This window comes from Barbus barbus (genome assembly GCF_936440315.1).
Source record: "Barbus barbus genome assembly, chromosome: 45".
In the NCBI taxonomy this organism is placed as follows: domain Eukaryota; kingdom Metazoa; phylum Chordata; class Actinopteri; order Cypriniformes; family Cyprinidae; genus Barbus; species Barbus barbus.
Genome location: NC_136723.1, coordinates 5,818,998 through 5,844,114, shown reverse-complemented (window position 1 = coordinate 5,844,114; position 25,117 = coordinate 5,818,998). Strand labels below are relative to the sequence as shown.

At 36.1% G+C, this 25,117-nt stretch overlaps 1 protein-coding gene across 2 annotated transcripts in view; it reads left to right on the top strand.

The window, feature by feature from the left end:
* The window catches only part of LOC306863843 (tight junction protein 2-like), a 29,726-nt gene extending 4,992 nt beyond the window's left edge, over positions 1 to 24,734 (top strand). The window contains exons 2-24 of one of the 2 annotated variants that reach the window (XM_079407387.1): positions 1,599 to 1,722; positions 8,819 to 8,872; positions 9,451 to 9,575; positions 10,120 to 10,222; positions 10,365 to 11,061; positions 11,148 to 11,251; positions 12,118 to 12,271; positions 14,580 to 14,691; positions 15,442 to 15,560; positions 15,697 to 15,796; positions 16,152 to 16,302; positions 16,389 to 16,497; positions 16,746 to 16,965; positions 17,176 to 17,360; positions 17,955 to 18,050; positions 18,144 to 18,223; positions 18,304 to 18,514; positions 20,880 to 20,980; positions 21,160 to 21,378; positions 22,335 to 22,436; positions 22,517 to 22,801; positions 23,668 to 23,750; positions 23,865 to 24,734. In XM_079407387.1, coding sequence (XP_079263513.1) covers positions 8,828 to 8,872; positions 9,451 to 9,575; positions 10,120 to 10,222; positions 10,365 to 11,061; positions 11,148 to 11,251; positions 12,118 to 12,271; positions 14,580 to 14,691; positions 15,442 to 15,560; positions 15,697 to 15,796; positions 16,152 to 16,302; positions 16,389 to 16,497; positions 16,746 to 16,965; positions 17,176 to 17,360; positions 17,955 to 18,050; positions 18,144 to 18,223; positions 18,304 to 18,514; positions 20,880 to 20,980; positions 21,160 to 21,378; positions 22,335 to 22,436; positions 22,517 to 22,801; positions 23,668 to 23,750; positions 23,865 to 24,033 — 3,570 coding nt within the window. In that variant the 5' untranslated portion in view covers positions 1,599 to 1,722; positions 8,819 to 8,827 and the 3' untranslated portion in view covers positions 24,034 to 24,734. Of the gene's footprint in view, positions 1 to 1,598; positions 1,723 to 3,155; positions 3,347 to 8,818; positions 8,873 to 9,450; positions 9,576 to 10,119; positions 10,223 to 10,364; positions 11,062 to 11,147; positions 11,252 to 12,117; positions 12,272 to 14,579; positions 14,692 to 15,441; positions 15,561 to 15,696; positions 15,797 to 16,151; positions 16,303 to 16,388; positions 16,498 to 16,745; positions 16,966 to 17,175; positions 17,361 to 17,954; positions 18,051 to 18,143; positions 18,224 to 18,303; positions 18,515 to 20,879; positions 20,981 to 21,159; positions 21,379 to 22,334; positions 22,437 to 22,516; positions 22,802 to 23,667; positions 23,751 to 23,864 lie in introns of those variants that run through there. The other variant, XM_079407386.1, reaches the window with a different exon arrangement.
* The last annotated feature ends 383 nt before the right edge of the window (positions 24,735 to 25,117 follow it).

The following is a 25,117-nucleotide window of genomic DNA, read 5'->3' as shown; positions in this document are numbered from 1 at the left end:
TGGGCATCTCAATATGTAATTATGATGTGCAATATGTTGGATACTTATTCTGGGATTTGCTGAAGATTACATCTAACTGTTCTGAAATTATTAGTGTTTTTAAAGATTCACTTTAAGGGTGTTTTCACACATTGCACACTTTTAATGAAACGCGGTTCAGTTACAGTGAATCAGAAAAGGAACCAGCTGTAATTGACCTTAGTCCATTTGATCTTCACAATGTAAGTGGACTTAAGAGTCAAACCACAAAAGGCCCAAACTGAATGTTTGTTTGGGGTACTTTCTCTCCAATTTCGGCACATAAGCAATATGGTGCTGGATTATTGCACATCCCTACTTATTCATACAAAGTCTTAAAGTATGAATATAGTATTGTGAAATTAAGCCAATGTCTCTTTAGCCATATACTAGTCACCAGAATACTATTGGCTTTATCTGAATATGCCAAATTCCCTACTATACAGTAGGCTAGAAGCTGTATATGAATGGAGTCACTGAGTGACTTGAGACAGGATAACTTGACTAACTAGCGGACCGATCTCGTTCCCTGCATCGATATGTTGTTATGGTCATTCTGAGTGCCAGTTTACCAGAAAGTGACGCTTTTGTTCTCTTGGACTCATTGGATGGAAACAGTGCTTTGTTCTCAAATGTTTTATGCGATCTTCCAGTTTTGTGCATAAATTTAATTCGAATCTTTGGATGGAAACATAGCCATTAGTGTACTTGTACTTTAATTTACCCCTAAACGGGAATGAACAGTAAAAGCACCAAGCACCTAAATATTGCAGTGCATATTAGTACCTTCTGAAAGAGTACCACCCCAGCGACAGGGTTTTTTTTACACCCCAGAGAGAGTGTATTTGTGTGGCCCTCTGACATATCTAGGCTCAAGACTTTCGATGAACAGTTAGGCCAACTCAGACATCAGTGGCGAGTTTTTCAGGGATGAGAACCACTCAGTCTCATCAGGAAATGTCACTCAGAAATCTAGCTTTCTTTTGAACATTTTACAGTCTTAATTAGCTGTTACGGTTTCTTGAACCTGAGGACTCGTATTACTGAAACAGTAGTTCATTCCCTCTGGCTACTTTGCTGGCAAAGACCTCATGAACACATCTGAGCAGTTATGATAAACAGTGCAGTTAATAATCACAATTTTCTTGCCAAGGAGATCTCTATTCAGAGCAGGTGCTTACACTTCTTTTGTGAATTATAATACAGTTTCTCTATGTACTCAAAGCACTTTTGTTAAGCTAAGTTCTGTATTTTCTTGTCAGACTAAGCTACAACAAAACATACTGCATGATCAGGTGTAACTGCAGGATTAGACAACTTTATTACATGCACACACTAACATTTAGTAAACATGTTTTAGCTATTAACAGATTAACCAGATCAACTTTCAAATGAGTACTGTATATACTGTCATACTGACTTGTGGTTATGTGATTAGGAATGGGCTGTGTGAGGAAATAATGGATTGAGCTCAGTTTTACTCTGAAAATATCTCTAGATGTAGCTGATTTTATAATGACTGACATTTTTTGTTGTTAAGTCTATGATCGGTGTTATTAACTAATAATGTGTTTTTACAGTGACCAGTCCAACCAAATAGAGTTATTCCGGTCACGCCGCTCCAAAAGGTTTTCCTTGACCCACGAAGCTCAGTATTTGTGTCTGCGACGCCTCTCTGCTCCCAGCTACCCAGCCCTTTTACAGGTACTACACACATAATTTCTCATGAAAACATTTGTGATTATTATTCTTCATCTTGCCTGTGTTGACATGTATTTTGTAGGCTATACAAACAGGTTGGTATTGAAATATACTACAAATGTACCAAGCTTAAATACATTAAATTATATTAGTTTTTTTATTGTTTACGTGATGGAATTTTTTGTTATTATTATGTATAGAATATTTGTATTTATCTTTTAATTATGTTAATCTTATATGGTATTTTTATCTATAAATATATAAAATTTGTTTCCCATTCACACTAGATATGTTTTGCTTTCAAATATAAAACTTTTCTTTTTAATTTCTCTACTTACCTCAAGAATTATGAGGAGGAACTGACATCAATATATTTTAAAGAGGAAGTTTAAAAGTGATGATTTGACATAAATTTGTTATGCTTGACAAGATTTCTCAGGCATAAGGCATTTTCCCTGTCACAAAGTAAACAAAAAGTATTTGTAAAAAAAAAAAAAAAAAGTTATATTATTGACTCTTGAATGCCAATGACAGGATAACTTTATTTTTTATGAATATGAAATGTAAACATTTTGATTTCTTTTACATGCACCCATGTCTCTTTCTCTGTGTGTATATTCACTTGTTTATGCTACATTAAGGATAGTAAAACCTGACATTTTTGACATTGTGGGGACTGGCCTGTGTTCCCCACAAGGGGAAAAAAATATTAAAAATAGTAAATGATGTTAATCTGAAAATGTAACAATGCAAACAGGTTTTCTGTAAGGGGTAGGTATAGGGTTAGGGGATAAAAAAATATTGTTTGGTCAGTATAAAAGTAATATAAGTCTATGGAAAGTCCCCACAATTCACAGAAACAGACATAAACAGACATGTGTGTGTGTGTATATAAGAGAGAATTGCCACAGTCACGTGACATTAATGTATTTCAAATTTCACCGCTATGATTTTTTTTATTTTATTTATTTATTTATTTTTTTGGACAGTGTGGTCACTCTTGTAAATGTGAAGCTATGTTACATATTAATAGTCAGTCCCAGCCTGATTAGGTAAAAGCTGAGATTATCCCATAGAAAATACACAAGTCCTACAATGGGGAATGCTTGACTTATGAATATTAATTACGTACGTTACGTGTCTGGAAGCTTCAGTTAGGTTGCTAAGCAATGCCAGCCCGTCCTAATTGATATTCATGAGCTAAACCTCCGCCGGTAAGATTTTGGACCCGTCCATTGTGCCTCATATTAAACGCTGTGAAATACAGCATTGCTCGTTGTTTAATTCATCAAATCACGTTTAACCACGTATATCAACAAGGTAAAGTCAATGTAATGTGAAGAAATGTGTATTAATCGCACATTCAATAGAGGTTAAAGTACATTGGATTTCATTACCTCCCCCCGTGATTTATTGGTACGTTCGGGATTTACAGTACAATAGTTCAAATGTTTAAGCGCTTGTGTTGTCGCTATGCTTCGGAGTTATTTTATCTACTCACCATTAAATATTAAACCATTTCTTTCGAGTAAATATCTTTATTTTACAGTTTAGTGCAGTTTGCGAGATGCCCGTTGTTGTGGAGAGGCGGCTCTTTCGGAGTAGATATGTTAAGGACTGTTGTCATGTGAGTACTGTTACTGTTAAAACTAGCTCAGTTCGCTTATTTTAATTTCACAGAGAGTTCGTTTTCACTTAAACTCTGTTTTCTGAGGTCCACACTTGTTTCTGTTACTGTCCTCCTTACATGGACAACCACCTGCTTCCTATAATAACAAACAATAGCGATGTGGATATAACACGTTACTTAGCAACCAGATTATAAGGACAACTGTTTTCCATCGCAAGCGACATTTAATGAATAAAATTAACATCAAAATTTGAAACCGACTTATTAGGCTACTTAACATTAAATATCGTGAAGTACTACCACTGTTTTGTACTGCAGGACTATTTTAATTAATATTTTGTTTATAAAGCTAGCATAGAACATATGCGTCTGCAGGAAAACTAATGTGTGTGTTTTATTAATTATTTAATATCGAAAGAAAAAAGGAATTAAGAAAACATTTTTAAAGTGTCACCAGCAGAGGGACCAGTTTTACATTAACTTCATAATCTGTCACAACCTACAACACTTCATAATATAGAATTATTTTAGCTTCTAATATGCATCTGAAGTTAATTTTGTCATTTTCTTGTCCATTAGTCTTTGTTTTTACACCAAACCGAACAAATCCCCCCTGAGAGCAGCTCAGAAGAGCTCAGTTTGTTTCCTTCCCCTTCTGTTTACACTTTACCCAAACCTGGATTGGATTAATGCTTTTTACATAATGTTCATCATACAGTAAGTCTCATGTGCATCATCTGAAATGAGACTTTGACATGTTTCACAGGAAGCATAGCTATATGTTGACTGATTTCAGTCTTTTTGAGGGGCACAGACAGCTAAAGCTGCTTATCTATAATGCAGAGGGAATTCTGTCTGCTGCTGTTGTCTGCACACATTGTGCTTGTTCTGTCTAACAGCAGACGGCATACGGTTCAGTATGTTTTCTGATGGCTCAGCAAGGGTATACCTTGCTTGATTGAACTGCAAATGCTTTCAAATTTAAGCTACATTGTCTATAAAAATGAAAAGTATGCACCCTACTGTAGTGTTTAGATTATGTAAATGGAAGATTTTTGCTTCTGTTGTATTTTATTCTTGCTGCACAGAATCATCGTGCCTGTATGATGCTGTCAACACCATGCTTAACTGTTAGAGGGGTTTAGTATCACAGCTCAAAAAGCACTTTTTGCTGACATAAGACCAAGCAGGTAGTGTTTATCTAAATTGTTGACTTGCGCTGTAGATATCTTGTCACATTTCTGCAAAAGTCTTCTTTTTTTATTTATTTATTGCATGGTCAGTTTTTGAAGGACAGTTCTGGGGAGATTCACGGTTGTTTCTGAACACAGTCATTGATGGTTTTCTTGTGCTGACCTTTTCACATGACTCATCTCAGATCTGCTGCGATTGGCTGACTTTTTGTACTTCTGTTGGCTGGAGAGAACTTGTTAGTGTCAAAGCAGTTAGTTAGTGTCCATTTCTCATTTAATTTACCAAATTAGTTAAAAGGAAGTTACTTTTTTGAGTTTTTGTTCATTAGAAATTCCATTCCATCATCATTTCATACTGTGACCACATGTAATTTAATGTAGTGAATTTATAAGATTTTTTAAATTTATTTACATTTTAAAATGTATTTTATGCTTTTCAAGTTCAAGTTTTATATACATTATGCTTAAAGAGAGGTGAAGATTAATTAGATTGTCTCTGAGTCACTTGGGGTCAGTTTTTTTATTTTTTATTTATGCTTTTATTCAACAGGCATGACCGTAAAGAGATTAATAATGAAAATTTTAAATATACATGGTTTCCACAAAAATATGAAGCAGCACAACTGTTTCCAATATTGATAATAATAATCAGAAATGTTTCTTGAGCAGCAAATCAGCATATTAGAATGATTTCTGAACGATCATGTGACACTGAGTAATGATGCTGAAATTTCAGCTTTAATCACAGGAATAAATTACATTTTAAAAGTATATTATTTTACTTTTAATCAAATAAAGGCAGCCTCAGTGAGCGTAAGAGACTTTTAAAAATCCCACTGACCCCACAGTGCCGGTCAAAACTTAATTATTCTTAATTGTCTGTATACTTGTTGGTTGTTTTTCCTTACCTATCCACTCCAATTCATTCATTTCATAAATTCTAAATTTGACAGTTTTATGCAGAAATTCATACATAATGTAATGCATCTACAAAACTATTTTCAAGCAGTTAAGTAGAAGCCATTAAGGTCTCTAAGATCAGTAGTAAAATTGTCAGTTTTCTGCAAATGCTTTGGTTGGTACTGTTTCAGGGCAGTTGCCAGAGAATATGAAAATTGAATGAATGAAGAGCACAGGAAACCAAACTGAATCCCATTCACACTTCTCAGGTCCCTTACTAGGTTGCCTCAGTCAGTCAGTCTGTTGTTGTGGTGTTGGACTGAGAGCTCAGAGACCTGCTGTTGTACAACGCTATGATACAAGCTCAGTTACAGTGCAAAATCAATTCTTTGACATCGTTCATCAGTAATCTGGTCTGGTTATCACAGTAAAGAGAATTGAGGGCAGCTCATATGCCACACGTTAATCCTGTCGTGGATGAGATTTGAGGCCGAGTTAGAAATCCGTTGTAGATCAAAGAACTTTATGATGTTTAGTGCTGCACAATTTACTAAAATAGCACTATTATAGTAAGGCGTTCAATTCTATGTGGCTTTCACAGATGAGAAAATAGCGGCGCTTAGGTGCTTCAAACCCCATAATCCTTCTAAATTGTAATTTAAAAGCGATACAATCACTGCTAATCTACCAGTCCCTCTTGCACGTTCAAAAGCTCATCCTGCAGAAAGAAATCCCAATCCAAAAGCATCGGTGTTTCGAAGGTGGCACTTGCCTTTCGTAAGCCACGAAGAGCTTTTAATGTCAACCCAGACACAGCTGTATCCTTTGATGAATTGAAATGAAATTTTAATTTAATAGCTCAGCAGTAGACAGTGTCTCGCCTGCCCCGGTTTTTTGCACCGTGGGTCGCTGTGGACAGTGGGATTTGCGCAGAATGTAGGCCAGCGGCATCAGTCTTACGTCAAAGGCAGACAGATGCATTGTGCCGAGGGGTGATGTGCTTTGGCCCAGAGGCACTGTGTTCACGGGACAGGTGACAACATGAAGACGGTCCTCTCGCTGCACAGGAAATGGGCGCACACCATCAAGGCCATTCGCATCCTCCAGGGCATCGTAAGCATGCTTTCTGCTCTTTCAGTGGACAACTTCACCTTTTAATGTCTTACACAGTTTGGGTGAAGTGTAACTTTTTGGTTGAGTTTATTTATGACCATACGTTTTTGCCGAATGGCTTTTCATCTGCTGTGAACATATACTGTAGGGTTGGCGTTTAGACTTAATGGCAAAGTGTTTGGTAAGATACTCTTTAGGGATTCTTTATTAAACAGTGCAATGCATCATGGCAGTGTAATATATTATTTATTTTGGTCAAATTCATAATCATTGGTAAAAATGATGGTAACACATGTATACAGAAGGATATTTACTGCAGTGTTGGATTTTTACAACTGAAAAGAAAATGTGAAATGTTAGTTATGATTATAGTTATTATAATTATTACATTTCTTAATCAATTCGTTGGATTTTTTTTGTCTATGATATATTGCAATACACATTTCTGTTGCATTACATACACTGATGCATTTTAGGAAGGTTTAGGAATAGGTTGAAATGTTTTCGCCAAGTTTATGACACTGTAATAAAGAAAATAGGTGGATATAGTTTGATTTTTGGGTAGATGTTATTTATTTTTTTAGTCGGGCATTAGAATAAGTGATGAGTGTGATTTAACACTTAAGCACCTGTGTTGCTTGACAAAAATGTTTTCAAAGTGTAACAATTGCTCAGTTTGCTTTTGGTATCCATATTTTGGTAACACTTTACAATAAGGTGTCATTTGTTAACATTAGTTAATGTATTAACTAACATGAAGAAACAATGAACGATGCATTTATTACGCTATTTATTCATCTTTGTTAGGGTTGCAAAATGTTTGAAAATTTCCAGTGAATTTCGGAAACTTTCCAGATATTTTAGAAACTTGCCGGGATTTTTTACCAGAAATTTTCCACCCCTTTGCAACCCTAATCTTTGTTAATGTTAGTTGATGAAAATACAGTTGTTCATTGTTTACTCATGTTAGTTCACACTACATTAACTAATGTTAACAAACACAACTTGTGACTTTAATAATGCATTAGTAAATGGTGAAATTAACATTAACTAAGATTAATAAATGCTGTAGAAGCATTGTTCATTCTGAGATTGTTTACTAATGTTGTTAACTAATGAAAACGTTTTCAAAGTGTAATAATTGCTCAGTTTGCTTTTGCTATCCATATTTTTATGGTGGCAACAAGTGGAACATGTTTCCAAACTTTTTCCCATGGCTGGTTTTATCCCCAACACTTTTTGTATGTAGTTCACACAGCAAAAATGTTTACATTTTTGAGCAGAATGGTTCATTTTATTAATGTGTGCTAAAATAAGTGGTGATCCAGTGCTGGAATTTGTTATATTTGTTTTGTTGTTGTGGTTGTCCAGTCTCAGTTTCCCACAGTTGCACTTTTGGTTTATTCATAAAAAGTATATATGTAAGCAATAAGGTACGAGAGGCCATGCGGTATCGTGAATAAATCACGGCTGAAGGGCGTTGTTGGGCACGACGCGAAGCGTGATTCAGTGAGAATCAAATAAGTAAGAACATAGTATGCAAGCATGTATTATGATGACGTGAGGAATGCATGATTCCCTCAGACGTGTTATAGTGTTTAGTTTAACTAGTGCAGTTATAATGTTTCAGATTATAGCATTAATAAAAATCAACAAATTGAAATCATTTATACATGAAATGCTAAAAGGCATCGGTTGTGGATTCTGGGTTGAGAATTATTTAGGGCAATACTGGGATTCATATTTGCCTGAGGAGATTAAAGAGCAACAATCATAGTCACTCAGTGTGCGCACGGGTGGATGAAGAGGTAAATGGAGGCGTTTCGTGGCGCGGGACGTCACGTGGCTCTCAGACTGATGCTGAAGACTGTGTTTATAGTGTTTAACTCACTAACCAGGCTGCCTTTTAAAATAATTACTTTCAAATAATGCTGGCTTTTTATTTTAAAGGGGTCATGCCATACATTTGTTAATAATTTCCTAGCAGTCCACATATGATGGCAGTTTTTAATGAAATTGTTCTTTCTTGCAGATCTGTAATTATTTCTGGTTGAATATATAGACCTATTTCAGATCTGCAGTTCAGTCTGTCCATTGAGCAATCAGATGAGCTCATGTAAATGGGTTGGAAGAGAAACGCTCATATACTTTTTCACTGTGGCAGCACCACGCTGCAGATTTTGCTCAGGAGATCACTGATATCTGCTGTAATTTGACTCTGTCCATCACTGTCCTACATGTAAGCCTGTTCATACTGTTTCAGAACCCAGTCATGGAGGAGACTGTGTGGGAGCAGTATACTGTGACCCTACAGCGGGTGAGTACCTCAACCTGTGCTTATTTGGAAAGCCAAAGTTCCTGCTTATTGGCTTCTCTCTAAAGACTTTACATTCTTTTTATAGGTTTGATTTTTTGGGGGGGGTATTTTCTGCACCTCTAGCACTACTAGATTTACCGTTCAATGGTTTGGGGTCAGCAAGATATATTTTTTTGAAAGAAGTTTTATCAAGTTATCCAAAGTGACAGTAAAGACTTTTGCATTGTTGGTGAACATAAGAGACGTCTTTTGAAAACAATAAAAAGTCTTACTGACCACATACTTTTGAACGGGTAGAGCACACCGTCATACATCTTCTGCCACTGCTGTCTCTCGGCAGAAAGCATATCATCATTGCTTAATCCTCTTGGTGAACTGTATCACACATATACTTTTAATGTTTGTCTTAAAGATATAACCGTTATATCCAAAATATCAGGAAAATGTAATTCCAGGGTAACTTGTGAATTAGTCATTGCTGCCTGTACATCTGCATGAATTTAAAGTGTTGTATTGTTGTAAGTGAATAACAACGGATTTATGCATAAGATAAAATGCATTCTTTGGTGTATATATAGGACTCCAAGATGGGCTTTGGCATTGCTGTGTCTGGAGGGCGGGACAACCCGAACGAAGAAAGTAGAGACGCGTCAATTGTCGTATCCGATGTGCTGCAAGGGGGTCCTGCAGATGGCTTGCTATTGTAAGCTAAGAAACAACATTAAACAAATCCTAGCCTTTTTTTATGAGATTTGTAATCCTAAAGTGCTACTAAAGTAGAAAACTATTGTAGGGCTGTCACTCAACCAACAATTTTTGAAGTAAAAAACAATGAAATGTTAACGATTCTCAATACCAGTTTCCACACCAAAAAAAAGAGAAAATTTTATTAATTGTTATATTATATATATTAATTATATTAATGTATTAATTGTAATATTGTTATTATTAATTACAATTTTAATTAATAATAACAAATTAAAACATAATAAAGATGCAAGAAAGTAGTTATAAGAAATTGACAATTTATTAGTATTTTTTATATTTTATTTTATTTTTATTGCATTGCATTGCATTTGTTGTCTGCCAACACTGTGATCAAGATTTTAGTTGTTTTATTTGTAATATAGACTAATGTCGACACCAAAATGCTGGTACTTTTGACATTCCTAAAAGGTTGGAAGGATTTAAAGTCACTTTCTGACGTGTAGAGACTTTTTCTAACAGTGTTTCATGTGTTTGTACAGTGAAAATGACAGAGTGATCCAGGTCAACAGTGTGCCCATGGATGGTGTCCAACACGCCTTTGCTGTGCAGACTCTCCGCAAATGCGGCAAATTAGCCAAAATCGTGAGTTTAACCTTTTGAATTATTTGTCATTTTAGTTATAATAAAGATTACGCATTTTTATTGACCGTGTTTGTAAATCACTGGCAGTTGAAATCAGAATTCAATGAGTGAACAATTCAGTTTTGTCCCCATCCTTCATCAGATGGTAAAGAGATCAAGAAAAATCCCCGTCAGTGTGATTAAACGTGGAGCGTCCCCAGATGACCGCGTCTTCAGCGGCGACTACAACGAAGACTACGACTATGACCATGACCGGCGCAGCGTCTACAGCGGCCGCAGCTACCCTGACCGTGACGCGAGTCTGGAGCGTGATCGCAACTATGATCGCAGCCGCGGGAGGAGCATGGAGCGCGGCGTGAGCCCCGACAGACAGTACAGACGAGACGGCAGCCGCGGCCGAATACTGGACCACGGGCGCAGCCCCGATCGCCGCTACCGAAGTGACCACAACCTGGATCGCGACCACAGTCCGGACCGCCGCTACCGAAGCGATCGCACGCTCGACCGCAACTACAGTTCAGACCCACGCTTTCGTAGCGAACACAACCTGGACAGAGAGCGGAGTCCGGACAGACAGTACCGCAGCGACCGGACATTGGACAGATCACATAGTCCTGAGACGCGGTACAGGCCAGAACCGGCTCCGGGATACAGCAGAGAGAATTTAGCCAGCGACCACGAACGCAAGAAGTTCGATCCGCGGCAGGACGAATCCATGAGGAGGAGTAGCAGTCGAGACCGGCTGAATCGCTCGCCCTCACCACCGCCACCACCACAACGACACGAAACCCTGGAGAAGCCACTCAGTGTTACTCTCCTAAAGAACCGGCCCAATGATGGTAGATACACACTGCCTTCATTTCTCTGTTTCCAGTTTCAATCTGCAGCCAGACTTCTAACGTGATGTTTTCTCATATCTGTCTAGAATATGGACTTCGTCTAGGCAGTCAGCTGTTCATCAAAGAGATGACGAGCACCGGCCTGGCATCCAAAGAAGGCAAACTACAGGAAGGCGACATTATTCTGAAAGTACGTCTCTTGAACAACCACTCAGAACACACTATGGCCTACAAAATATAGAACCTTATAATAACAACCATTAGTGAAACTCTTCTGAACAACTTATCAACCACATCGCAGTGCGCTGGTAACCACAGCAGTATCTTAGCATTGTGGTGATGCATTTTGCGCTAGCAAGCACTTCTCATTTTTCTTCTTTTTTTCATGTTTTTGCTCACCAAGCAACTTTTTAATGCTCTGCTTTCATTTGGCCAGAAATACAGTAACAACAGTGCAATATTATTACAATTTAAAACAGCTGTTTTCTATGTGAATATATTTTAAATTGTAATTTATTCCTGTAATAAAAGCTGAATTTTCAGCATCATTACTCCAGTCTTCAGTGTAACATGATCCTTCAGAATTCATTCTAATATGATGATTTGCTGCTCAAGAAACATTTCTGATTATTAATCATGTTGAAAACAGTTGTGCTGCTTTCTAATATTTTTGTGGAAACCATGTTACATTTATGAGGATAAAACGTTCAAAGGAGCAGCATTTATTATTTATTATTAGTATCTTTCCTGTCACTTTTGTTTAATTTAATGCATCCTTGATAAATAAAAGTATTAATTTAAGAAATAAATCTTATTGATCCCAAACATTTGAACTACAGTATATTATACTATTGTTCTCACTCACTCACTCTCACTCACTCACTCACTCTCTCACACACACACACACACACTGTAGTGTGACATATCATCAGGTCCTTCAAAAAAAAAAAAAAAACCTTACTGACGAAACTTTTGAATGGATGTTGTTTTTGTTTTTTTTGTTTTTTTTCAAATTTGTTGTACTGTTATTTATTGATACTTATTTTGGTGTGTCAGATTAATGGTACGGTCACAGAGAATCTGTCTCTGAGCGACGCAGGGAAGCTGATTGAGAAGTCTCGTGGGAAGCTGCAGCTGGTGGTGCAGAGGGATCGCAGCCAGGTGCTCATCCGAGTCCCACCCATGGCAGACAGCGACTCGGAAATGGATGGTGAGTAGATCAAAACACTTGCAGATGAACAATTACAATTTTTCTGATTGAACATATCAAAGGGCCAGCAGTCATCAACCATGATTTGTTCTTTGTTGGTGCTGTTGGTTTAGAGGAGGGACATTCCCATTCTAATGGGCATTAGATTAAAAAGAAAAACATTGGTGAACGCGGTTTCCATTTATCTGGATGTGAGAACCTTTTTTTTCTCACTATTTTGCTTCAGTACTTATATTTTATACTATATACAATATATTTTATTCATTTAAAATATTTAATAAACAATAATTCATACAGATTTTTGTTTGATTAAATATTGTTTGTGTGTGTGATAGATAGATAGATAGATAGATAGATCTCTTCAGTGTCACATGATCCTTCAGAAATCATTATAATATGCTGATTTATAATCAATGTTGGAAACCGTTGAGCTGTTTGATATTCTATGGGGGGCCTGTGTTTTTTTTTTTTTTTTTTTTTTTTTTTTTTTTTTTTTTAAGCATCCTCTGATTAATAAAAAGTTTAAAAGAACAGCATTTATTTAAAAAAGAAATTTTGTGTTACAATATACAATGCTATTCAAAAGTTTGGGGTCAGTAAATTTTTTCTGTCTTTCTTTTTTACAGAAATTAATACTTTTATTCAGGAGGGATGTGTTAAATGAATAAATGTCATAGTAAAGACTTATGTTGTTAGATAAGATTTCTATTTTGAACAAATGCTGCTCTTTTTGTCTTTGTATTCATCAAAGAATCCAAGAAAAAAGTACCACATGTTCCAAAAAACAATATGAAGCAGCACAACAGTTTCAACACTCATAATAAATCAGCATATTAGAATGATTTGTGAAGGATCATGTAGCAATGATGCTGAAAATTCAGCACTGCATCACAGAAATAAATTCTATTTTAAAGTATATTCAAATAGGAAACCAATATTACAAATTGCAATAAGATCTTACCGATCCCAAACTTTTGAGCGGCACGCAGTGTATGCATAGCTGTGGGAACTAGGAGTGCTGAGGGTGCTGCAGCCCCCAGATCTTCCTTTTGCCCCTCCAGATTCCTCTTGTGCTCGATCATCCCCAGGATACTTAATTTTTGTGATAGTTTTGTAATTAATTACATACTAAAATGACCAGAAATATACCTAGCGTGGCTGCATTTTGCTTACGCGCCTCGCATCCTTATAATTCCCCCTCACTGACAGAATTTCATGTGAAATATTCACACAATATTACCATAATTTTAAATTCCAGCTTTTTTGCTTCTCCAGGCGGACACCAACAATCACATAAACACAATAGCTCTGTAATTGCGCTCAAACCACTGTAGCCTAATGTAATCTATTAACTACGCACAGCATAACGTTTTGGGCAAGTACCATGTTATGTCATAAAATATTTAAAAGACTGAATATGTACTTAACCTGTTTAATAAAAAGACATTTTAAGTTTAATTATAATGCCGTATGTCCACGATTATTCAAACAACGAACAAATTACAGTGAACAAAGAACAATACATTTTCAAATAATAGGCTATAATAACTGAATTCAGTCTAGCGCGAGGGTGAGCACTCTTTTAAAAAATAAAATTGAAAAAAAAAGCTCCAGTCATTGAGCGCACGCACTGAACAAAACTTTAAGTAAAATCCCCTTACATAATAGAAATATTAAAGAAAAAAATTCTTGAACCAAAAGCACAAATGCATATTCGTTCTCATAACTCTGTCTTCATTCATTTGTATGTTCATCTATAAGAGTTTGTGCTGTTTAATATTAGGATTTTGTCTAAAATCCCCCACCGTGGCCCCTCGACATCAAGCCCCGCCCCCAGCACCCCCCAGATAAAATATGTTCCCACGGCTATGAGTGTATGTATAGTGATGTATGATTTTGTGAGGTATTTTTCGAAACCCAGGCTTAATCTCCAGTGTCCTCTGACCTCTTGCCTTTTTTTGGACTGCTGTACTGACACTGGATTGGAGAGAAATGCTTTTGGCTTTAAGAGAATTACATAAACCCTACCCATAATCCAAAGCTTATGAAAAATGTAATTTTATAAACTCTACTGAGACTTTTTGGAAGTTGTTTGTTCATGTTCTTCTGCAAATCCTCCATATTGGTTTTTACATCAAATAATGTAAGATGTAGGTAGCGTATTAGTAGCGTGTTTTATATTTCTCAGGTTTAAGGATTCAAACCTTTGAGACTTTGGTGTATAACCCATCATGAACCATTTGCACTGTGCACATAATGGAGCTTTAAAGCAAGTGTGATGACGACGTGTTGTACATGTGTGTTTCAGATATCTCAGAGATCGAGTCGTACCGCTCCTATTCTCCTCAGGAGGATCGGCGGAGTCATCACTCAGACCTCTCCTCACACTCCTCTAATGAGAGACTGCAGGACAAAAACAGGTGACACACTGCCATGCCCTGAGAATTCAGATGAGCACTAATGACTGTTTGCAAACGTTGGAGTTACTGCAACACTTTACAATAAGGCTCCACTTGTTAACATTAGTTTACTACATTAGTTAACATGAACTAACAATAAAAAAAAAATTCTAAAGCTTTTATTACATGGCTAATGTTAATTTTAAAATTTACTAATACATTATTCAACTCAAAAGTTGTATTAATATTATTTAATGGACCTGAGCTAACAATGAACAGTTGTTTTTTTGTTACCTAACAGATTAATAAGTGCTCTAACAAATGTGTTGCTCGTTGTTGTTTGATGTGAGTTAATGCAATAACTAATTGGACCTTATTGTAAAGTGTTACCAAGTAGCTAGTTAATTTCTCAAAAGTTAATCATTTCTAGGCTCTTAAAACTACAGTCAAGCTACCCTTTAAAACAAATATTGATGCTGTTTTACATTAGCCAAATTAACATTTTAGAGGGTGATAACGTTCATATTAGATAATTTGTTGAATAATCAGAGCATAAAAATAATGAGGAACTGAATTTAGGTGAAAATATTAAACACTTATGTTTGATGCAACTAATAAAATTAGAAAACTGACAAATTTATGAAGTAACTTAGAAACCTGATAGAAAAGAAGAATCAGAAGCACGATTTTCCAAATGAACTGATAACACATTCAACAGAAATGTTACAAAAGCCAATGCAAAGGGAGTAAGTCATTTTCTTCTGTTGGTAGAGATGAGCCTCCTAACAGACTGGCTAAAATGGGAGCGATGCCGACTCCGTTCAGAGCGGCGCCGGTGGAGCTCCCACCTCCACCTGTGGAGAAAGAAGAGCCTCGCAGCGAGTCTCCAGGTACCACATTAACCCTACACCGAGGTGGATTATTGAAAATTGAATTATTTAATGCATATATGGTAATTTTCACCATTTAGAATCAGAAGAATAGAAGAAACAGATTATGAGAACGGGTGTTGTTGTTTTTATACAGTTCCTGTGGTAAATGCTGCTCCAAAAAGTGTTCCAGTAAAAGCCAAGCCTCTGCCAAAGGTTCCCCTGCGGCCCAGTTTGGAGGACCAGGAAATATACGGGTTTGTACTAGATTGGCTCTTGGCTTTTTAATTCAGATTTTAAGATAAGCTTAAAAGTTGTCAATTTGGTTCATTTTAATGGTCTATAGTAAAAACATGTTTGATAAAGGGATGTTGAGGTTTGGTTGCAGTTTCTTGCTGGCATAGTAGAAATCACTCTCTGACAACTCAAAAACAGCCATCAATAAACTTTCATTTCAGTATCCATTTTTGCCTTAAATATATACATGATATATTATCTTGAGACACTCCTTGACATAAAAGATTCCCTTTTCACATGTGCAAAGATCCTGTTTATTGCTACTTACTAATATATTTAGACAACTGGGTGGATCTAACGAATAATCTCCCACAGCCCCAACACTGAGATGGTGCGCTTCCAGAAGGGCGATAGTGTTGGCCTGCGTCTTGCTGGAGGAAACGACGTGGGCATTTTCATCGCAGGCGTTCAGGAGGACAGTCCTGCTGAGATAGAGGGACTCCGCACTGGAGACCAGATCGTGAAGGTGCAACATCACTGGCTCTGCATTTTAATATTATCTGTCATACATTTTCCCACAAAGTGCTAATTTGTGTTTTTTTTTCCCTGCAGGTGAATGATATGGATTTCAGAGGAATGGTCCGGGAAGATGCAGTGCTGTATTTACTAGAGATTCCCAAAGGAGAAGATGTGACCATCTTAGCTCAAAGCAAACCTGATGGTACTTCAAAACACACAATAGTATAATATACAATAGAGTAATGTGCATTATTGTTCAAAAGTGTGGGGTCAGTAAGACTCGAGTAATGATGCTGAAAATTCAGCTTTGCATCACTGGAATAATTCCATTTTAAAATGTATTGAAATATGAAAGAGTTATTTTAAATTTAATTAAATAATTTTTTTCTGATGACTTGTAATTTTGAGCAATAGAAGGGATGTGAATAACTCTCATTTGTTTGATTTTAGTGTATAAAGACATCCTGGAGTCGGGACGAGGTGATAACTTCTTCGTCAGAACTCATTTTGAATATGAGAAAGAGCTTCCTCAGAGCTTGACCTTCTCCAAAGGAGAGATATTTAAAGTGGTGGACACCCTGTATGACGGAAAGCTGGGTAACTGGCTCGCCATCCGCATGGACAAAGACAATCAGCTCCTGGAGAAAGGCATCATACCCAGCAAGAGCAGGTGTGACATGAAATACACTGTGGCTTAAAAGGTCTTAGTTTTACTGTATTTATTTAGCGTTACCAGGAGGAAAACTCCACGTGAAATCAAAACTAACTCTCTGAAATGACGTTTGCTGACATCTCCTAGTCTGCTATTTCATGTTGATATTAAAAGCACATTATTTGTTAGGTGTTTGTGTAATCATTTTATTTATTTGTATACTGTCAGAGCGGAGCAGATGGCAAATGTTCAGAGCGCACAGAAAGGCGCTGCCAATGACAGAGGAGATTTCTGGAGGCTGAGAGGTCAAAGAGCAGCCAAGAAAAAAGACCTTCGCAAGAGCAGAGAGGATCTGAGCGCTACACCCGTCACTACACGCTTCCCAGCCTACGAGAGAGTGGTGCTGCGGGAAGGTATGCCCATCATGCAGTGCTTTACCTAACATGCATTTCTGATTAAATATACATTTGAATGTTTTGGGGCAATTTAAATCATTAAAAAAATATAAACATTTAAAAAAAATTATATATATATATATATATATATATATATATATATATATATATATATATATATATATATATATAATTATTATTATTATTATTTTTTTTTATTAATTGTTCATTTATTTTATTAATTATTTTTATTAAGTAAATGTAAGAAGTTAGTTACTTTTTTATTTTTAGTGCTATTTGGTTCGAGCTCTAAAACCTATAAAAATAGCAAGTTTCAAATTATATGCATTTTGTTAATTTTAAGAGTATGTAGATTTTATGAAAATTTATATTTTTTAATTATTGAAAAGTATTTTGTCTAATCTTATTATTTTTTATTTATAATTTAGAGTTGATTATTTGAGGCACTCAGTTTGTTTTGTTTAATACATAAAAAAAAATTATAATTATAATAATATTTATTATTATTATTTAATTTATGTATGTCATTTTAGTTAAGAAGCTTGACATGTTTATGTACTAAGTGTTTTTTCTTTCTCTCTCCCGCACCAGCTGGGTTCAGAAGACCTGTCGTAATATTCGGCCCCATTTCAGATGCGGCCAATGACAAACTGAACAATGAACTTCCAGATGAGTTTGTCACAGCAAGTAAGCAATTCACAACTTGTATGAAAGATCTCTTCTTATATATTGATGTGTAGTTGTGGATGAGGTGTTTGATCTGTGTTTTTCTCATGACAGAGACAGAACCTAAAGATGCAGGCTCGGAGAAGTCATCTGGCGTTGTGAGACTCAATACTATTCGTCAGATCATCGAGCAGGTAAACACAGTCACCCTTCTGAATTTATGAATATAACAGAAATTCATCAACATCTAAGAATATTCTTTTCTTGTTCCTAGGACCTACATGCTCTGCTCGACGTCACCCCAAAGGCTGTAGACACCCTAAACTACACCCAGTGGTATCCCATCGTCATTTTCCTCAACCCAGACAGCAAGCAGGGGGTGAAGACCATGAGAAACCGCCTGGTTCCCGGCTCCAACCGTAGTTCACGCAAGCTTTACGAACAAGCAGTTAAACTGAGGAAAACCTGCTCGCACCTGTTCACTGGTTAGTCTGATGAGCCTTCCCTCAAAATTACCGTCATATAAGATTCATTTTATTCTTTCCCCAGTTCTGATAGATTGATTTGATTTGATTTCTTTTTCTTTCTTTCCTGTAATTAAACATTTTTCAACTGTCAACGTTTTCTTTTTCTTCCGTCCTTTTTCTTTCTTTCTTTCTTTCTTTCTTTTTTCTTTCTTTCTTATCTTTCAAAAAGATCCGTTTTATTTTTCCGGATTCCATTATTAACAAGTAATTTTTTGATGTTGTTGTTTTTAGCATTCTATTTTGATGGTTCCGTTAAATGTTAGCAATCAATAAAGAGGTCTAAATAATTTCAATCCATTTAATTACAATTTATTAAATGTTTAGGAAAAGTTAGGGCACCATGAAATGTTAAATATTCTTAAATTGTATGGGGTTTTTTTTGTTTTGTTTTTTTGTCATCATTGCGTTTTAATGGTTTAAAATTTATTTTGAACTCCACTTATTGACATTTTTACAAAAGCAGTGCCATATGAAATATATAATTTTTTCCAGAAATTTTGGGTTGCCTGTTTAATACAAAAATGAAGGTAATCAAATGAATGCATAATAATAATTCAATTAATCTTTAAAAATGCAATCAGTTGAATCTTTTAAAATGTAATCAATTTATATAATACACACACACACACACACATATATATATATATATATATATATATATATATATATATATACAGGTGCATCTCAATAAATTAGAAAGTCGTGGAAAAGTAAATTTTTTCTTGTAAGTTATTTCAAAAAGTGAAACTTTCAAATATTTTAGATTCATTACATGTAAAGTAAAACATTTCAAGAGTCTTGTTTTAATTTTGATGATTAGAGCTTACAGCTCATGAAAGTCAAAAATCAGTATCTCAAAATATTAGAATATTTACATTTGAGTTTCAATTAATGGCCATCCCTACAGTATAAATTCTGGGTATCTCTTGTTCTTTGAAACCACAATAATGGGGAAGACTGCTGACTTGGAAATGATCCAGAAGATGAACATTGAAGCCCTCCTCAAAAAGGGTAAGTCACAGAGGGTCATTACTGAAAGATGTGTGTCACAGAGTGCTGTATCAAAGCATATTAAATGGAAAGTTGACTGGAAGGAAGTAATTGGGTAGGAAAAGGTGCACAAGCAACAGTGATGACTGCAAGCTTGAGAATACTGTCAAGCAAAGCTAATTCAAACACTTGGGAGAGCTTCACAAGGAGTGGACTGAAGCTGGAGTCAGTGCATCAAGAGTCACCACGCTCAGACGTCTTCAGGAAAAGGGCTACCAAGCCACTTCTGAACCAGAGACAACATCAGAAGCGTCTTACCTGGGCTAAGGAGAAAAAGAACTGGACTGTTGCTCAGTGCTCCAAAGTCCTCTTTTCAGATGAAAGTAAATTTAGTATTTCATTTGGAAATCAAGGTCCCAGAGTCTGGAGGAAGAGTGGAGAGGCACAGAATCCATGTTGCTTGAAGTCCAGTGTGAAGTTTCCACAGTCAGTGATGATTTGGGCTGCCGTGTCATCTGCTGGTGTTGGTCCATTGTGTTTTCTGAAGTCCACAGTCAACCAGCCGTCTACCAGGAAGTTTTAGAGCACTTTATGCTTCCATCAGCTGACAAGCTTTATGGAGATCCTGATTTCATTTTCCAGCAGGACTTGGCACCTGCCCACACTGCCAAAGGTACCAAAAGCTGGTTCAATGACCATGGTGTTACTGTGCTTGATTGGCCAGCAAACTCGCCTGACCTGAACCCCATAGAGAATCTGAGAGACACCAGACCCAACAATGCAGATGACCTGAAGGCCGCTATCAAAGCAACCTGGACTTCCATACCACCTCAGCAGTGCCACAAACTGATCAACTCCATGCCACGCCGAATTGATGCAGTAATTAAAGCAAAAGGAGCCCCTACCAAGCATTGAGTACATATACAGTAAATGAACATACTTTCCAGAAGGCCAACAATTCACTAAAAATGTTTTTATTTTATTGGTCTTATGAAGTATTCTAATTTGTTGAGATGGTGAATTGGTGGGTTTTTGTTAAATGTGAGCCTAAATCATCACAATTAAAAGAACCAAAGACTTAAACTACTTCAGTCTGTGTGCACTGAATTTATTTAATACACGAGCTTCACAATTTGAGTTGAATTACTGAAATGAACTTTTCCACAACATTCTAAGTTATTGAGATGCACCTGTATATATAAATTTTTCCTTTTGGCCAACAAAGTGCTACTCAATGGAGGTTTACTCTCGGAATTAAAATAAAATTATAGAAGAGAAATTATATTCCTTAAAAAAATAGTTATAAATGTCTAAATTATGCTTCTTTGTCCAGCTACCATTGATCTGAACTCTTCCCATGATGCCTGGTTTGGAAGTCTCAAGGATGCCATACGAGAACAACAAGATAAAGCTGTCTGGGTCTGTGAAAGCAAGGTAAGCATTAATACATAACACAATTACACACAACCGTGGTTCAGTTCATGTTTTTGTGTTTCTTTAAATAAAGAAGATTTACTAATTGAGTTAATCATGTAAGTTAATGCCTTGCCAGCCTTAATTGGCATGTGAAATTGCCATCATCAGCCCTTTGAGAGGTATTTTTTTCACTTCAGCTGGATGGGACTGAAGAGGACTTGGATCTCCACGATGACCGTATGTCATACCTGTCGGCCATGAGCGCAGACTACCTGAGCATGGACAGCCGTCTGACCAGCGATTACGAGGATACGGCGGATGAGGGCGGCGCGTACACCGATAACGAGCTTGACGAGTCCACCGATGATCCGCAGCCGATGTCAGCGATCAGCCGCTCATCTGAGCCTGTTAGCGAGGTCAGTGTGCTGTGTAAATTACCACATGTTTCCTGAGTCATTTTAGCACTGTCAGGAATGTGATTAAAGTCCTACCCATAAACTAACTGGAAACATTTCAGCACTGAGTCATTTGATTATAAACATCGAAAATCATTCTTCCTGTTTTCAGTATCGATATTATTGACCGTCATATACAAGTATCAGTGATAAGAAAAGTGTTCATGGTCCTGGTTTGAGCAAACTGCTCCCCAAAGGTCACTTGAGAAACTGCGTGTTCAACACACATTCATGTTCAACATCAGTCTCACACATGATCTTTAAACTATCTGCCAGAAATCAGACACTCTTTTTCAGTCAATGTATGTGCCATTCAAAAAGGCCTTGATTTAATAACTATAGAAGTAAAATAGTTTAAATACATGTGAATGTACATAAAATGATTTATAACATTTTTCAAGGTACAAAAATAGTTATTTTATGTTTTATAATAAAAATGACTTCCTGCTTGTTGGTTACACCTCACTGACGTAACCTGCAGGAAACATGTTTTTGTTTTGTTTGTTTTTTCACTGCGATTCAAAAATTTGGGCTTAGGTTTTGTGTGTGTGTGTGTGTGTGTGTGTGTGTGTATATATATATATATATAAATTTTTTTTTTTTTTTTTTTTTGCATGTTTGTCACTTTAATGTTTCAGATCATCAAACAAATTTAAATATTAATCAAAGAAAACAAATAAACAATGTATTTTTTTTTTATACAGCCTTGGTGTACATAAAATTAAAAATAATCATATTTTTAAAAAAGCCAAAAACCTTCATAATGTTTTTATTTCTTCCCAAGACTTGTTATATCAAAGTACATTTTAATTCAGGAATTGAACACTTGTCTATTGTAGAAGGTGTGCATTAAGGTTTTCATTTTTTTTATGTATTTTTAAATGGCTTAATGCTACATTTATTTCTCTTTCACACAGAGACCCATACCTGTTCCTCATGAGCGTTTAAAGAAACCTGCGAGCAAAGAGGTGCAGCGGGACCCCAGCCCTCCTCCATCATTTGTCCCTGAACCCCCTAAGGTTAGTGTTGTCCTCCCCTGAGGTGTTTCTGAAGCTCATCACAGACAGTAACTGAGCTCAGACTCCTGATGTTCCTGCAGGTCCGGGCAGCTTCACGTCCCGCAGACTCCAGGAGCTTTGACTCTCGCTCCAGCAGCACAGTCAGCAGTGATGCTCCCATCAGTAGCAAACCTCTTCCACCTCCGGTAGCCCAGAAGCCCAGCTTCAACTTGAGGACGGGCCCAGCAGACGACACCACCTCCGACCACCCTCTCGATGACCCCACCAACCGCACCTTCCGGGGAAAGGTGAAGGCCTTCGAGCAAATGGACCACCTGGCCCGGGCCAAAAGGATGCTGGAGCTGCAGGAGGCGGAGCAAGCACGGGTTTGTGTCTCATCTCATTCACACAAACACACCAGCTACTGTGTGACTGATAGCAGGAACATCACACTGTCCACAAATATCATATGTCACCCCAAAATCACAAGAAAAGTATTTATATATTCTGAATAAACAAAATGAAGAAAATTAAAAATGTTTTTATTTATTTTCATTATTCTCATGACAATTAAGCATAGATTTCATAGCAAAAAATGGTCTAAAAAGGCTGATTTGGTGTAAAATATAAAAACTATAATTATAAAAATGTGTATAATTAATAATAATGTATTTTAAACATATAATATATATATATAATATTATATATTTATAATATATAATTTTCTTTTCTTTTTTAATTTTCGTGTGAAGTATTACCTGGACTTTTATGTTTGAAATTGATCTGTTCATGAAAATAAAGTTTCCAGAAAATGGAAATAATGAAAAAATTCAAAAGAAAATCACAAGGAAAATATGTGTATATAAAAATATTTATGTTTTGAATAAATATTTATTTAATTATTGTCATGGCAGTTAAGCATATATTTAATTTGAAATGTATTTGTTTATTTGAAAATAAAACATAAACAGGCTGATTTGGGGTAAAATATAAAAACTATAATTAAAAAAAATGCATATATACTGTATATATAATTAACTTTAATTTGATTGTGTAAATAAAAATTAACTTTTTTTTTTTTTTAGATTGTATGACTAATATAATTGTAATATATAAATATAATTATAGATTCAAATTGTAACATAATTATTTTCTATTTTTAGGGTGAAAAATAATCAGGACATTTATTTATGTGATTGAAAATTGACAGAAATTTGAAATCACTGAAACGTTTTGTTGTTGTTGTTAACAGCTGGAAATATCTCAGAAACATCCAGATATTTATGCAGTTCCCCACAAGCTAAAACCAAACAAAAACAGGCCTCAACCAATTGGGTAAGTTTGTTCTTGGGACTTTTTCCCCCACTAATGTTCCAACGCAGGTGTAATTCTCTAAAGTGTTGATGTGCTGTTTTGTTGAACCATCAGTAATGGCTCTGTTCCCTTCAGCTCCAGCTCAAACTCTGAGTCCCAGAGCTCCTCCAAAGCGCCGTATTCAGAGAGCCGCTCTCACCACCGCGCTGATGATGATGATGAAGAGGAGTATCGCCGGCAGCTGGCCGACCAAACCCGCAGAGGCTTCTACAATCCCCAGAAATACAACGACACTGAACTCTAACACCTAGCGTCCCACTAACAGAACAAGCCGAGTCTCTTCACCGCGTCCGTCTGTGCATGTCATTATGAGCGAAAACACTGTGTTTCTAGTTGTTGTGTAAGTAAGAGGGACTGTCATGGAACCACAGATAAAGCAGACGAGACATCGCTTGCCACTAACACACATGCAGTATAAACACACCATTTATAAAACGGCATCTTTTTATACCTGCAATGTTTTTATATGAAATTTCAGTGTATATTTCTTGTCTGCATGTAGTTTTTTTTTTTTCAGACTATTTGTATGTCTTTAGTTTTTATTTCTCCCACAATGCCATGTATCTGTACTAAAAGCTACTAGATGGAGTTAACGTTACACTCTCTCCTCATTAACACTGCTGAAGTTTTCCATAAACCAAACGTGAAAGTGGGTTAAATGTTATTTTCCAAAACATTTGCTGAAGTGCCTTAATATCATCGATCAATCATGTATTAACTTATGCTTAGCAAATGCTTGCTGCATTACTGATATAATTATGTTAAAAACTGGCTTATGATATAATGTCACATCAGTTTTATATTGATTCTCTGAGATCATGTGTAATGTTCACACTACTGGTGTGTGTCTGTGATCAGTGCTTTGGGTTTAACCACTAATAAAACAGTTGTGGGATTTTTACATTTTAAAGACAAATAAATAAAAATGACTTTTAATGTTGTTACTCATGCTTTCCTCACTATTGTGATTAATAACCCAAACCATATGCAGAGCAGAATTGAACAGATTCTGAATTTCTTGGTGTTTAAATTTTTATTATTTATAGTAATTAACATTATTAATTGTGCTATTATATTCATGTACAATAGCTTTGCAATCTAAATGGTTGCAAATGTGTGCTACTATGCGCTTTTTATTCATCAATGGTGCATTAAATTGATCAAATGTTTTTTTTTTTTAATTCTCACACATTCTACATAAATATTAAGCAGCACAAATGTTATAAACATTGATAATCAGACATATTTATGAGAATGATTAGAATATTAAGAATGATCATGTGACACTGAAGTAATGATGCTGAAAATTCAGCTTTGATCATAGAACT